The 16,316-nt window shown below is 36.3% G+C and overlaps 3 protein-coding genes across 4 annotated transcripts in view; 1 reads left to right on the plus strand and 2 right to left on the minus strand.

The window, feature by feature from the left end:
* Positions 1-3,943: 3,943 nt before the first annotated feature.
* On the minus strand, positions 3,944-9,896 carry pip4p1a (phosphatidylinositol-4,5-bisphosphate 4-phosphatase 1a). 2 transcript variants are annotated; one of them, XM_052549686.1, is made up of 8 exons: positions 9,636-9,896; positions 8,043-8,236; positions 7,470-7,576; positions 7,237-7,342; positions 7,006-7,058; positions 6,562-6,608; positions 5,852-5,942; positions 5,467-5,524 (listed from the first exon to the last, which is right to left on the minus strand). In XM_052549686.1, the coding sequence occupies exons 1-7, from the start codon at positions 9,751-9,753 to the stop codon at positions 5,854-5,856; spliced, it is 714 nt and encodes a 237-aa protein (XP_052405646.1). In that variant the 5' UTR covers positions 9,754-9,896; the 3' UTR covers positions 5,467-5,524; positions 5,852-5,853. The 2 variants fall into 2 exon arrangements, with proteins under 2 accessions (XP_052405645.1, XP_052405646.1); XM_052549685.1 differs by lacking the exon at positions 6,562-6,608 and having other exon boundaries at positions 3,944-5,524; positions 9,636-9,893.
* Positions 9,897-10,615: 719 nt separating this feature from the next.
* Positions 10,616-12,956, minus strand: dnaaf6 (dynein axonemal assembly factor 6). Its single transcript, XM_052549427.1, has 6 exons — positions 12,806-12,956; positions 12,642-12,720; positions 12,219-12,324; positions 12,042-12,138; positions 11,125-11,210; positions 10,616-11,042 (listed from the first exon to the last, which is right to left on the minus strand). Exons 1-6 carry the CDS (start codon positions 12,890-12,892, stop codon positions 10,913-10,915), a joined length of 585 nt encoding a protein of 194 aa, XP_052405387.1. The 5' UTR covers positions 12,893-12,956; the 3' UTR covers positions 10,616-10,912.
* A 2,718-nt stretch (positions 12,957-15,674) lies between these two features.
* kcnab1b (potassium voltage-gated channel subfamily A regulatory beta subunit 1b) overlaps positions 15,675-16,316 on the plus strand; it is a 38,741-nt gene continuing 38,099 nt past the window's right edge. The window contains exon 1 of the mRNA XM_052549701.1: positions 15,675-16,091. Coding sequence (XP_052405661.1) covers positions 15,820-16,091 — 272 coding nt within the window. The 5' untranslated portion in view covers positions 15,675-15,819. The remainder of the gene's footprint in view (positions 16,092-16,316) is intronic.

A 16,316-nucleotide genomic window follows, 5' to 3' on the forward strand; every position in this document is an offset into this window, starting at 1 on the left:
GATAAAATATCATTTAAAAATTGCATATTACAGTCCGTAGGTCTACTCTGAACTGGAATAAAATGCATATGACATACAGTGGTGGCCAAAATTATTATAACACTATTATTTTCACAAGCTAAAAATTGTTTTAGGTCTATTATTTCTATATTTTGCTTTAGAGTGTCAGTAGGAAACATCAGTTTACATTCCCAAACTTTCATTTTGCCATTAAATATAATAATCCAGGGAGAGTTTTGTTTGCAGAAGGAGCCTATTAGCAGCCAGTGCTCGGCACCATCATCAGTCTGTCTGGAATAACATGAAGAAACAGAACAAACTGAGACAGACTAAATCCAGAAGAATTGAGGCAAGGTCTCCAATAAACCTACCTGCAAAGCCACCTGAAAAACTGGGAGCAAGTACACCTAGAGCAAAAGCTGGTTTAAAACATATAAAAACATCTTTAAACATAAAGGATGGTCTCAATTTAGAATTGTAGCCTATAGCCTAATACTGTTCAACAAAAAGTTAATGGGATCTTCATAGATCTTATAGTAGGCTGTAATATGGCAGAATGTGAAGAGACATACATTGTTTTTCTCCATAATTGTAGCGTATCAGTTCTGTAGTTAAACTGAATATTTTTTCGTGCTCCAAACCAGACTTGTGTATTATTATACATACATACACTTTTTGCTTTGGTGCATTCCTCAGCATGCGTTTATAGGTCAAATGATAGCAAGTGATATGTAGGATATATGTGGAATTAGCAACGACCAACTGTTCAACAATCATCTCCAGCTGTGTAATGCTCACACACACGCACGCACGCACACACACACACACACACTTACTTCTGCTCCAGTAAGTCGAGGGAAATGGACCAAGAGAGGAATTACAATTACACTCCATCTGCAAGATAATAATATCCTAATCATGTTCTTCATAATCAGCATCATCTTTATTCCCTGAGCTCAATTGCGTAAAAATAAGAGGCAGTACATTTGTTCGGAATTCCAGCAGAGTTTCAGTCGTCTCTGCAGTTTTCGCGTGTTCGGTTGAAAATTGAGGGAATTTAGAAAGACTTTTGCATTTCTTTTCAGTGTCATGCGATCTATTTTGTAACATATTTAGAATGCAGCCGATAATGTCAAAGTTTAAAATATTTCAGAATGTTATAATAATAATAATTTTGAGAATTAACTATTTTAGGCTTCTTTTGTCCTTCAAATGCGCTAAAACCTTTTAGCCTACTTCTTAGCCTAATTATAAAAAAAATAGACATTTAAAAGTCTTTCTTTAAAACATACTATAAAACTAAAAAAATAATATTTCTAAATTTAAATTTGGATAAGTCAAGGTATGAATAATTAATAACTGCATCCATCAACTAGCTACTGCAATAAAACTCGAACAGTATAGTTTAAATGGGAACTGCATGCCTAATTAGTCATAAGATCCTGTTACAGTTACCTGTTAAGAGGAGATGCTCTTTTCTTCAGAAGAAAGACACCTGTAACCCCTCACTCTCTTTTTATCTTTACCTCTATCACACATGTCATACCTTCATCCCTGATATCTCCTTCTCTCTCCCTCTCTCTCCCAATCCAAACTGACATAGGTGATGTCAAAGCTTTCATTTTTGGAGAATATTTTGTACTGGATGTGATTTTGCCCGGATTAACACAGAAGGAGAAAGAGAGATCTTAGTTAACATTTAGCTAATGTAAGTTAAATTAGCTAACTATATAATGATATGATGCAATACTTTAGCCTACATTATAACCAATATAAAAATAAAATATAGAATTACTTGAATTGTTACATTGAACTTTACAAAAATAATAATAATAATAATAAGATTAATATAATATATTAAAATATAATATTTAAGATATAGAAAAAGGCCCTTAATATTTATTCATTATATGTTTGTCTCACATCAAAACACACATCTTAATACAATTAAATAAAAATTTACACAGGATTATTATATATATACACTTTACCAGTAAAACTGCATGCAAAATATTCTCAGTTTCTCAAAAAAATCTGTTAAAACTTGGAACTCATCAAAGCAGCATTTTTCAATAAGGGTGAAATAAGCTGAGAATTAAGAAATGAATGATGATTTCATATCTCTCTATCTACACACACACACTCTGCAGTGTGACAGGTGACACCAGAGGCTTTTAATTCCAGTGTACACACAAATTCTGCTCCAGACAGACATCAGTAATTCATGATTTGAATTGAATTGAATTGAATGTTATGCTTTTAGCTGTAGGACTGTAGGTCATAAGACCTCTGAAATTATGGGCACAGTTAAGTTATATACAAAATCAAATGCACTTTTAAAAACCTTAAAAAAAAATTTTGCATCGTCCATCACTCTAATTTAGCATTTGAATTTAATTTGCAGCTAAAATTTTCTCACATCTGAACTGTGTGTGAGGATTAGATGGTCTAAATGAATTGTTTGTTTTAAAGTGGACAGTGCAAAAGCTATACCCCTTCCTCATCAGTTCATCTTATCTTTTCATTCTCCTCTCCTTCTCATCCTTTCTTCCCAGATCTCCCTCTCTATCCTTCTTACAGCTGCTTATTTCCGTTCACGCTGAGAGCGGAGGAGACTTGCAGATCTGATAGTGTGAGTGTATGCGCTTAACAGGTGTGACACAGACTCTGGGTGTGTGTGTGTGTGTGTGAGAGTGTTTGTATAAGGTCACAGGGCTCATCTTTAAGAAAGAATCCTGTTATACATTAGGAGTATAAAAAGCTCTTGTGTGTTTGTGCAAGCTCAGTAATCTGAGATTGGGTTGATTTCATTGAGAACTCACTCTCTCCTCTGAGACACAACAGAGAAAAAGAGTTTCACTCACTGAACAAAATATTTGTTTATTATTCAGCTTTATTTACATTTACATTTATTAATAGTAAATGGTTTTATTTAAATGAATTTATATTTAATTAGTGATGTCGGATTTTCTTAGTTAATTGGACCTTTATTTAATTTTTTCAATCTTATGCAATAACAACTTGTAATATATTATTTTATTTAATGCATTATTGCGGACTGCAAATGCCTTGATTTATTGTGTAAAAGCATATTAGATTAGAATATAATTTAAACAAATTAATCTGTCTTGACATTGTGTCTCATATCATTGAACTTTTGATTTATTAGTTGAATGTCATTTAAATTTTTGATCTTTTCATCTTGTTTTATTTTATATTACTTATTTTGAAACACATTGGCAATATAAATCTACTCAGAAAAAAAGTTTACACAGAAAGCACTAGTAACACATCAAACTAAACAGGATATTTTTAAGTTGAAAAAAAAAAGAAATTATATTTTATTACCTCAATAATCTAAACTTTGCAAAATTGAGTTTTAGTAATGCCAAATAAATACATTAAAAAATGTGTTATTGTGTAAATGCACAATTGATTGTATAATAGGATCGAAACAGATTAATCTGCCTTGCACAAATTTTTTATCATTAAACTTTGGATTAGATATTGAGTTTTATTTTTCATCTTTATAGTTATTAAAAATGTATCTTACTTTCTTATTTCTCTTAATTTTCTGTTTTTTATTGTTTCTTTACAATAAAAGAAATTTTTTTATTGTGCAACCATATGATTGCATATTAGGAATGAGGTGTGTTTCACAGAGATTTTTTTTTTGTGGTCAATCAACTATCAGTTGTCCCCAGATCTCTGCTCTTTCTCTTCCATTACTGCTGACAAACCTCTCTCTGCCTGGCTCAGGGGAGTTGTGGTTTCTAAAAGCTTTCTGTATGTTTCCCATGCCTCTATCAGTCTGTGTCGAGGACAATAACAAATCCGCCCGAAACAAGAGACAAATGGCCAGAGACATTGAGCGGAAGAGTGCCAAAACAACTGCATCAAGTGAATCACACACAAACCGTCACAAAATGAGATGCGACACAAGTGTTTTTACTGTTTTATTACTTCATCATCATTTTAATTACGTGTAATTTTAATCTCATATGTAAACAAATTCAGAGGAGACCTCCATCATTGGCCTTCTGCTCTATATAAATAACATCCTGACCTCTTGTTTGGGATTCCAGACCTGACATGTTCTCTTACGGACAGAATACAGATTCTGAATTCCAGATTTGCAGTTAGGACCATATGTATTTAGCATATTTATGAGGAATATAATTCAAGAACATTGGCGATGAGAACAGCATCTTAATTGTATTTTCCCATCTTTACAAACACAAACCAACTGACTCTGAATTCGGAGTGTAGAATCCAAATCTAGTGTCTGATTAATCTCATTAGTATCACTTAATCAGGGTTCGAACATAATCAAACGTACAGTACCTGAAAATGAGGATTAACTTCACATGAACATGAGAAGAAAGGTAAATGACCCTTTTGATAAAGTCCATGAAACACAACTGGCCTTCATCGCTTTTCTATTCTGATTCTGAAGGTATGCATGGCTGTAATATCAATATTTGTTCCAGTCAAAACATTATCAGTAGTGATTTTTCAGTAGTGATTTTGCAAATTAAATCAAAACATAAAAAAGGAATCACAGCGTGTTACAGCTACAGTGCAACGATTCAGACATTCATGAAATAAACAACAAATATTTATAAACAAAATTCACAATTGTAAAAAAATACCATTTTTAACATTTACAACTAAAGATAAAGAGGGAGACAAGAGTGTTTGAGCGCAATTATACACTTGAAGTGTTTATGAAAAATCAGATACACAATGGTTTTGCGCATTTGTTAATCATGTTCTGGTCAAAATTATTTGAAATCGCAGTGTTTGAACAGGTGTGTGTATGTGTGTGTGTGTGTGTGTGGTTTTGGAACACCCTCTAGTGGAGATCCACCTGTACTTCCTCTCTTTGTAAGGCTTCTGAATGTATTTGGACACTAGAGAAGCAGTGAATGTTTTGTCGAAGGTTTGAATGTGGTTGAATTGGTGTCTTCTCTATTGTAGTGTAGTTCATTTAAGATGTACAGATTGAGTTATGTGTGTTTTGAGAGTATGTGGCATAATCTTTATGTCTGTAAATGGTTAAAACTGAGGGAGCATTTGAAATTATAATCTCGTTTGCATGTAACCATGAATAACAAGTCCGTTTCTATTCACGGATGAAAACACATCCAAAGAAAGCTTCTGAATAAAAATAAGTTTAAAACACTAATCTTCTTTGCCATAATAGCTTTTTTTCCAACGTGTTTCTCAAGCCTGGATTTTACTTTGACCTTTCATTACAGCCTTTACAATCAAGCTTTAAGAGTTAACCATGATTCTCTCTACCCCTTTACTGTGGACTTTATTTTTTCCCACCAGCCCTAATCTCGGCCCCCCTCTCTTGCCGTGTCTCTCTCTCTCTCTATGTGAGGTTGTGAAGAGGTTGGCTGACCCTCATGCAGCTCCAGTAAAGTCCCCTGACCAGCGTCAACACCACCAGTAACAACACCGCCGCCCAGGAGGCATAAATACCGCCGTACACACGCGCCTGGGACCACGTCCCTGCCTAGAGACAAACACAGTCAGATTTTAAAGAACAGAATACAAAAATCAAGTTCAAGTGATCACACTTTACAACAACGTTTAAACACCAGGCACCACCAAAAATGTTTAAACGGTTGTTATGATGATGAACAGTGGACAAATAACTAATTAGATGGGTGACAATAAAAAAAAAAGTGTATTTTAAGATAATGATTTGAACTATACTTTATTCATAGATCTAATAAAAAACAACAGAAATTGTTCAGATGAAGATATGCCAATAGTGTTAACTATTAAAACACATGCATACATTTACATGTTGAATAAATATACTGAAGTGCACACTCACAATCAGACCAGCAGCTGTGATGCTAAATAGCAAGCACAGCAGGTAACACCACAGACTCCGCCTCCTCGGATATCTCTGGCCAATTGAAGATCTGGTGAGGAAAGATGGGAGGAAGAGACCAATCAGAGGAACAGTAGAGTTAATTCAATGGAACATGCAAAACTATTTAAAGGTACAGTGTGAAATTTCTCTGCCACCTAGCATCAGAACACAGCATTATAAAAATAATGACTGTTCATTGTTTTTTGAATAAGTGTTTTGTTAAATGCCTGAAATAAGGTCTGTGGCTAACACGAGTATCAATGTTTTTTTTTTATGTTTTACTCTAAGACATAAAATACATCAGTAATACTGCCTTGTTTTATTTATTTTTTTGTCTTTTGAAACCGGCAGTTGCTAACAAGTGGCTAAATGCAACTACAGATGTTGTCTGGGACATTAAATGTCTTCACTCTCTTCTACTGACTGGTCTGCTTTCACAACCTCATTCTGTTCAGAATGGTGATCTTAAAAACCTTTTATATATATATAATAGGAAAATATTTGAAAACGTTGAAGTCGTGTGACCATGTTGTAGTTCATAGCCTATGTTAAGCTTCAAATTAGGCTTCAAATTCCTTAAAACTGTCAATTTGTGAATATCATGTAAGAATAATGTTGGTCACAGAGTTTATTTTTGCAGTAATCCAAAATCCAATGGGAAATCCTACTTGGTTTTTGTTGAGGGAACCAAGGTGATGCTAACTTCTGGGCCGGCCTACAAAAATATGTCATCACTGCAGTGCTCTATTGGTTGGAGAAACAGTTAGTCCCGCCCCAAACTCATGCCATTGGCTGAGCCTATGTTGCTGTCTGTATACTCAAACAAACAGAGCTATGTTTTGACAAGAGCCATAGATATGAGGAAATCAGTCAAAGAACAGCTTAATAGTCTATAGGCAATAAGCTAGGACAGAATGTTAAAATGTTATGTGACATAACATCGAAAAAATTACAGCCATTAAAAGGCAGCAATGCATTTCAGAAGCCAAAACGGTGTATAGGGGGTCTTGACAAAGAGACGAAATGTTGACTTGGTTGCCATTTAGTAAAATAGTTTGATTTATTTGGTTCATGCTAAATGTGTTGTGAATATTGGCTGATAAAATACTCACACTTTTCTGCAATGGGGGCATCGAGCCAGCGTCCTGTCAGTAAATTCAGTCCACTGAAATGATGAGAAAGTGGTTGAGCAGCTAATGTGAGGCAGTAGCATAAATAAAACAAGAATAAATAGCCATCTGATAGTCGACTGGGTTCTAAACCTGAGCCGAGTGATTCGGTCAACATGTCACTGCAGTGGATAATGATACAGTAGGATGTTACTATATTATGCATGCATGTACCAGGAAAGTGTTGCTGCAGTGTCCGCAGGAAACTCTAGCTCCAGACGGTTGTGGTTCTGGACTGGCTGGACCCGGATGGACTGGCCCCAAATTTATGATCCTCTTACTAGCCAAGACGAGCAGACAAACACGTTTAATTCTTTACTTGCACATTCCTGACTGTGACAAGATGACCTTTATTAGTGTGACAGGATTTCATTTGTTTTAAATTTAACTGGTTCTCTTTCTCTTACCAATAAGGCCGAGGGCAGGCGATCCTTTGGGATGTGACCTTGCAGATGAGAAGACAGTTACAAGGACACCGCACATATTTCTTCCCTGCGGGGGCATTCTTTATGGGCTGGAGAGAATGAAGGTTAATGAAAAAAAAAAAACAGAGAGGAGGAGAGAGAGACAGAAAAGAGACAGAGTTCATTCGAGTTAGCCAAAAATGAAAGTGTGTTGTTACTTATTACATGAAGTTATTTTAAACAAATTAATTCGACTGTGTTGCTGTAGTGCTGAATCATTCAATGCATATACACTACTGTTCAAAATTAAATACAGTCCAAACTTTTGGATGGTATTGTATTAATATTTGCTGAAAAAAGCACAAACCGTCAACCCTATTACATTTATCTGCATATTCTTGGCATTGATAAAACTGTATTGTTTACATTCTTGACCAATTGATTCAATAGCTGTAGCATGCAAACAATTGTTCAGAATAATTTCACATTTGTTCAAAAGTTGATATGCTAGCTAATTAATCCATCTTGAGATTTTAAACCATGTGTGAAGTGTACATGTGCTCTGTCCTAACTCACTGTAGCTTCGTTGCAGACTCCACACTTGACCACATGTTGGTGAATTTTGCCCTCGACGCTGATGAGCGACTGGCACACCCTACAGCTGATGACCGGAGCACTTCCACTTTCTGGAGACGTCAGCGGGGAATATGGAGGAGGGTTCTCGCTCATCAACACAGGAGGCTGAGTCGAGCTCGGGAACGGAGGAAAACCTAAAAAGAAAGATTTTGATAAACAATCATGCAAGTTTTACAGCACCAGAAGTCAGGATAGAATTAAAATACATCCTAACTATTTTCAAAATGCATGTTAGAGATCTTATTGTGAATGATTTATTCATGTATGTGTAGTTTTTGTATGTTTTTGATTCCGCTATCACTAATTCAATGCTGTGAATGTTTCATTTATACAGTCCGTCCATGATTTCTGAATAACAGCATCTGTATTATCAGTTTAGCAAAGATACTAGACATATTGGCTCATAAAATGGCGTAAAAACATGAAGTGAAAACATGAAAGTTTCATTTACTTTTGAAAGTTTAAACTGGACACTGAGACTTTGGGAAGTTGAAACTGTTCTCTGTCACCCAGGCCATTAGGATTAATAAGAAAATCAGATTTGGCCTCGAGATCTGCTGAAAGGAGATTTATAAGGAGACTGCTGGAATGTGCCTAGTAGATCATGTACACATTTGCCTATAGTTGTGGGGGACACATTTTTGAAAATGTGCTCACAAATACAGTGGAACATGGTAAAACTGATTTGTGAGGATATTTGAAGTAGCTATTAGCTATTGAAAGATCCCAAAATCAAGTTATAAACCCAATGTCAGTGTGATAAAACTTACACCTCATAATGATGATAACATTTCACCGGCATCACAGACATCAGTTAAAAACCGCCACCCCAAAATCATCAGCACGTCCTTTATAGTAACTTTATATTGACCCCGCCCACTTTGCGCAATGATTGGCTGTGGTCTCCTCAGGCAATAATTTCAGGCTTTCTGAATGGTCAGAATATGTGTTTATCAATTGTGTTTGGGTGTAGCAGGAGTTGGCGGATACAGCAGAATACTGTAAATGTGTAATGCAGAGACGCCGACTCACCGGTAAATGTGGTTAAATCGGGACACTGGAACCCCTTGTGCAGTCGTCTTCAGTCATATGACTAGTTTAAGTAAATACTGCCTTATTATTAATATAATTTGTCACGGGATGGCAGATAACAGAGCAGTAAACAGACCTGGACAACCCAACAGTGATGCTCATTCATTAGCTGCTTAACAGCTTTCTGTGTAGGATTACAAAATGATCAATTCAACATTATTTTGTTTGACAAACTAATCTCATCTTCCCGACGCAGGTGTATTGTACGCTACTGCATTGTAAGCGGAGCAGCATCTTTATGTATCTGCCTCTCCACTGCGATCCGTCAGAAACCCATCCGCTCGGGTCCTGCCTCCAAAATCACCAGCATGCAAACTAAAGCACGAATAACCGCACAGAAACGCTACCGAACCGATATCGTAGTAAATGCTCTGGTGTGTGTGTGCGCGCGCGGCCCGTGACAGCGCAGAAAACCGCCGCGCTCGCTAACGTTTTACTCACTCTGCGGTTTGTTGGGAGCACCGTGTGAAGCCACCCCGGGAGACATCCCGCCGTTACCACTGCCCAAAGCTCCATCGCCGAGATCCGAGAGCAACGGGGACCGCTCGCCGTCCGCCATACCGAGAGCGAGGCGTAAGGAGGAGGGGGAGCGGCGAGAGCGTGTATTGTTGTGCTACCGGAGAGAGTGTGTGTGGAGCCCGCGCCTGCGTCACGCGTACGTCCGCTGCTGTGGCAACGCATGTGCGCATCCGTGTGCTCGGGGGGTGTATTGCATGATGCCCATGAGCAATAATGCACGACACGCTGTTTATTCTGTCACTTACAGAATTACTGTATACACAAGAGGTGTGTCTTCTCACAAATGTGTGCGGGCAGAAATGAAGCACATTCTCCTACAGTCTGCTTTAAAAATGCCTGTAATAAACACCAGTAATAAAGCATTTAGAAGAATGGGATCAAATTAAACAGTGCAGTATGGAATATAAAGATTTTTTCCTTGCCTATGATTAGTAGGTAGTCAGGGACTGCTTTGAAGATTTATTTGTAGTTGCATATTTGCAGCAATAGGGGTAAAAAAAAACGATTTTTATTTTATGCCAAAAATCATTAGGATATTAAGTAAAGATCATGTTCTGTGAATATATTTAGTAAATTTCCTAACACTTTTTGATAGGTAATATGCATTGCTAAGAACTTCATTTGGACAACTTTTAAGGCGATTCTCTCAATATTTAGATTTTTCTGCTCCATCAGATTCCAAATTTTCAGATATTTGTGTCAAATTTTCCAATCCTATCAAACCATGCATCAATGGAAAACTTATTTATTCAGCTTTCAGAATATGCAGACACCTCAATCGACCCTTATGAGTGGTTTTGTGGTCCAGGGTCACTTTTATGGTGAAATCTTCTAATTGGCTAAGCCAATACAGTTGTATAATTCATACAGTTTGCTTTAAAATATTATTTGATAACACAAAGAGAAGCAATCATGAAATAAAAGGATTCACCATTTTATTACACTTACAAAATAATTAAAACAGTTTTATAATACTGAATAACTAAACAGGCACCTGTTCCTTACCCCCTGAATTGAGTTGATTTTAAAAACATTATATATTTGTTTCCTGGTTCTGGTGTTAATTGATAAGTGAGGTGACTCATGGGTCATATTTCATGGGTTGGATTTAAGACCGCAGAGCTGTATCTGTAGAAGTTGTCCACACTGTCTATTCTGAACTGATGCAGCTCATGGTTCTGTCACTCTTTCTGTTTCTCTCAGGTCAGGTTGATGCAGTCCATTGGTCTGTTCATGGGCAGTGTGATCTCCAGTTCTTCTCTCTCTACAATGAATCTGGCATTCCCCTCCTGTTTGTGCACTGGGTGAGGCAGGTGAAGGCCCAACTTACTGAAACAAACAAGATGCACAGATATTTACTTATATAGTGAATACTAGATCAAAACAAAAAAAATCCTAATAGTTTACTTACTACTTTGGAGTTCTGAGATCAAGAAATGTCTCCCTCACATCCAGAACCAAATCAGATGCCTTTGTATCTGGCAGTTTAACTCTTACCTTGCATGAGAGAAAAAAAGAGAGATTTTGTTAGATTAATTTGACAATGCAACTGTTAAAATGAAGATCAACTCATTCAATTGAGGACAGACAAATGCATTTATTCCAATCAGCCTTTGCTATCTGTTTTTAATGCACCATCAAAGCCAACTTTATCTCTTTCATGAGAAAGGATGTTTCAAACCCCAGCCGTTTTTTCTTTCCATTAAATTTCATTACTGAATTTTAAGTTTTAGATCTTTGAAACTTTAAATTGGTTTAAAAAGTTTGGAATTCATAGTGTGGAAATCCACAAAACTTGAGTTGAGAGTTAACTACTTACTCAATATTTCTTAACAGTTGTGCTAATCACTCTGCATTTAAGTGAACAGTAACTCTTCAGAAAGGTCCATGCAACTCTTAAGCAAAATAGTTCACCCAAAAATGAAAATTTGCAGAAGAAATAAAATCCATATATATATATATATATATATATATATATATATATATATATATATATATATATATATATATATATATATAGTCTCCTTATATATATATATATATATATATATATAGAGAGAGAGAGAGAGAGAGAGGGAGAGATGAAAAGATGATAGCAATGGTTTAAAGTTGAAAATGTTTTGATGGATTTGTTTAATTACAAACACACAGCTTTTTACTTGGCAAGACATTCATTGGTAAGATGGAAGTTTTTGGGGGGGATTATAGTGATGTTTCTAAACAATGTATTCTTTGAAGTAAATGTAACTTTGCTAACACTTTTATTTAAGAACTCTTATAAAGATGCTATTAATGTTTAAAATGTAATGAGTTAATAATAAAGAGTACCAGCATGCTGTCACAACACATGGATGAAGGGTCCTTTCTGCTCAAGCCAAGAAACAAATCTTCAGTCCCAACTGACTGCTTCAGCACAATCTCATACCTAAACAAAGAAAAACACACAGTGAGTGGCCAGCTTAATTACATCTCATGTGATTCTATCATGCATGTCTTTTGTTTTACTCTGGCTGTGGCCGTGGGTCGGTGAGGTCATCAAAATGTGCTCCCTCAGTCACTTCATCCTCATCCCAGATGTTTTTGCTGTTCTTCTTCACATAGGCAGTGCTACCTTAATGGAAGAGAGAGAGAAAGTGGATATAAAAAGAGGATGCTTTAATGTTCTCAAAAGTAAACCCATAAGTAGCCGCATGACAATAACGTGACGATTTTTCACAAGTTCAAATAAATTGCAGATAAATTTAAAAATATGTAAATTATTTATGAAGTAAATAAAATAAAACATTAAATCATCTATTAAATATTTGTTATTATTTTACTTAATTATACCAAATAACTTTTAAACGTATGATAACATCAATTTATATTTAGCGTTATATTGCACATTATTGCCTTACATCTATGATATATAACATAAACAGAGTATACCCTCTTTGTTCTTTTTTTCCGAAGGTGCAGCAGGAGAGCCGATATGTCCCGGGCCCATCCTAGCCATGGGCTTCACTTCCTAAAAAAAAAAAAAAAAAGATAATTCATCACCTTGCATCCGTGCGCAAACGTTTTACAAAACAGCGCTTGATAGCGATTTAAACCTGGAGATCTTCTTCGTCATCTTCAGGGTTTGGAGAGAGCAGAGCGGATAGCGCCTGGAGATCATGCACGGACGCGAGACCCTCCATCTCTGTTATTCGAAAAGTTTGGACTGGAAGACGACGGTGAGTTTTTTATAAACTTTCGTTGTGCTTACGCTGCTCTTCCGGGTACTTTGTTTAGCGTTTCCATGGTGACTGCACGCCGCGTTTTCTTATTTGAATAACATGGCGTAAAACTTTCGATGCAAATCAGTTATCAATTGCGAATTTACAGCTTAACGTGAAGTCTCAGTTGAGGTTGTTGTATTTTAAAGCATATTTAAAAAAAGAATAAAGTAGTATGTATTTAAAGAATAATTTTTGAACGTATCTCTCTATCAATTTGCAGTACCAAGTGTCAGACAACAGATGGCAGACAAACCTCGTTTATCTCCAAAAAAACAACGAGAAAGTTATAACCTTGAAAAGTCTCTGGTACATGTACCTGTTTTTTTATACAACTAAATCCAACCACTAGAGGGTAGAGTTGGTTTTATTTGACCAGCCCTACTGAAATAAAGTTGAGACTTTATCTGTGATCTGCAGAAATGTACAGATGGTGTTGGATTAATGCTTCTTATAGGAAAAGAGATCATTAATTTATTCAGAGTCGTTACCTTTTCTTATTTTAGTTTTTAAATGCCAGTTAGATAATGAGAGGTCAACATGTATTATTTTGAGGTCAGTGGTCTTCTCAAAGCATGATGCCATGTTAATTTTAGATAAAGATGCTGAGTTGATGACCGAATCTTTATATCAAGTCACTTGACTGGAGTATTTGCAGAAACCCACTTTTCAATATTATTTAGAAAAATTAGGTTCACGATCACTCACTTTCCCTCTCCACAGGGTTTAAATCTCTATATCTCCCAGGATACAAATCCTAGTAGCAAACTTTCAAAACATAATTTAAGATTATTTTAAGGGGTCATGCCATGGATTTTTTTATGATGATTATTATTATTTTAATATACGCCAGTGGGTGGGGCCTATGGTGAGAAGATGACTATCTTTCACTGTCTTGCTCTGGAGGCAGTGTTTATGCAAACGGCTGCATCCTTGTGACGTCACCTGGCACCTTGGATCCAAGCAAGTGGTTTTCTAAAGGTTATTACATAAATGCCTGTTTTTATCATTGATGATGACGAGGACATTTTCAGTTATGAAACTTGCAGGAATTATTAAGCATACAAAGTCCTCTTCTGTGTCAAAAGATCAAGGGAAATTTGGTTTCTCACTTCATGTCCCCTTAAAGAAATGTCTTTTTTATTAAAGAAATCCCCATTTTGAGAAGTGTGAGAGCCATGTCTATTAGCCCGCATCAGTCAGGGAAATGGATTGAGTGTGTATGTGTCTTTAAGCATGTGTGGAGGTTTACTAAGTCATTGTCACAGCTGAATTTGTTGCCTGCAGCAGTTAAAGGGGGATCTGTCAAGCTAGTTATCAGTATTCTATTCATGTAGTTTCTCTCTCCACTTCCATGTCTTTCTCTCTCTCTGCGGTATTCTTTCTTTATGGTCATAGATCTCTTTCTGTTTCCCATATTTTCCATGAAAAGATTATTCAGAGACTCTCTCGTCTTTCCTCAGCCCCTCAGTCCTCTTACATGTACACTCTTATTCTGCCATTCTCAGCATTCCTAAATTAAATAGCTGTTTACTACTATGAGTCTAAATTGAGAACTGATTCTGAATTGTGCATTTAATTTGCAAACAGATGTATTTGAATATTATTGCAGCTATAGCAGAGATTTTCGATCTGTTGAAGCTGAAAATGTTGTTGTTTAAGGCAGATTGCTCAAGTACATGCCGAGTCTGTATAAGACTACAAATCTGTTTAAATGAGTCTGAATTCAAATGCAAGACCATTAAAGCTTGAATTCAGAACAAATCTGTTTATGTAGTTAATTCATTAAGAACAAACCTGTGCATGTGAGTCTACACTGAGAACAAATCCATGTAAGTGAATCTGAATTAATAACCAATCTACATAGTGGAGTCTGAATTGAGAACAAATCTATGTAGGCGACAGTCAATTGAGAACAAATCTATGTAGGCGAGTCTGACTTTAGAACAAATCTGCGTTGGCAAGGCTGAATTGAGAACAAGTCATCATAGGCGAGCTTGAATTGAAAACAAATATTCGTAGGTGGTCCTAAACTGAGAACAAATTTACATAGGTAAGTCTGACATGAGCAAAAAAGTATTTTTTTAAGTACTCAGTAAGAATTTGATTACGCCATATTTAAGAAAGTCTACATTTGAATGTTTTTGTGATTCTGAGTTTGAAATTATTTAAATAAGAACTTTGAAGATTAATGGAAGAAGGAGGAGGAGTACACAGAACAAAAACTCACATAGAAAAACAACAACAACAACAAAAGAGAGAGCATCATCTAATAGAAAAGGCTGTTTTCATTGTGTTGAAACAGAGGTAATAAGAGCCACGCTGCACCATATCATATGTGTGTTCTTCTGGCTGAAATTCTCTTCATACCATTCCACTGATCTGATCTGATGTCAGAAATATGGGAGAAGCTTTTCCCAGCTTATCCCACCAAAGGAGCTGGCAGTCAGCGCCAGAACCCATGCAAGAGCTGATTTTGTTATTTAATTAACAAATTACCAAGAATAATGCTGTGTCATAACCCAATGCTTTTGAAAGCTATGTTTAGAAGTTAATTGAAAAGTAATTGAGTTGTAGATCCAGCTGCCACTGCCACTTGTGTGTGTGTGTCTGTGTTTGTGTGAGCATATGTGGGAACATGAGGATTTTAGATGACTTACAATTCTATCTCCCATTGTTCACTGTAATGCCATGAAGTCAGAAAACCCATGACTGGATGGTACTGAAGGATTACAATTCCATGTGTGATGTCCCGTATTTGGATTGGCCTGAGCTGGCCGCAGCTATTTGACTGATAGCTTTGTGTACTCATATAAAACTGCCAAGGTTTCAAAAGTTCTCAAAACTTTATGACCGCATTGCACGTTTGGGTGAGTTTCGGCAAAATGTACCTATACAAGGCAGCTTGCAGCGAAATTCACGTCCCTAGGCAGAGAAGAACCCCAGGCCGCTTCTTCCAGAGACAGGGGACAGGATTGAGTTCACGCCACACTGCAGGTTGTCCCCACTGGGAAGGCAGATCCAACTCTGCGCTGGAGCTGCAGCAGCTGGGGCATTTCTTGCAGATCCATGGGTATTCCTTACTGGAATCTGTAGGCGCCAACAACAAAATGATTTACAGGTACATATTAGTTTTTACATATTACTTAAAAGCATTTATGACATAGGAACATACATTTATACTTAATGTTGTTTAAATCTAGCTTGTGAGAAAGTGTCCAAATTGACTGCAAACAAATATGAAAATTGGAAACTTGTTGACTTAATTTTTTATACCAAAAACATATATTCTTAGCATGTTCTTTGCAAAATGCCACTCTTAAATGATCATGTAGAAACGTTTAGA

Source organism: Carassius gibelio, chromosome B2 (genome assembly GCF_023724105.1).
Source record: "Carassius gibelio isolate Cgi1373 ecotype wild population from Czech Republic chromosome B2, carGib1.2-hapl.c, whole genome shotgun sequence".
In the NCBI taxonomy this organism is placed as follows: domain Eukaryota; kingdom Metazoa; phylum Chordata; class Actinopteri; order Cypriniformes; family Cyprinidae; genus Carassius; species Carassius gibelio.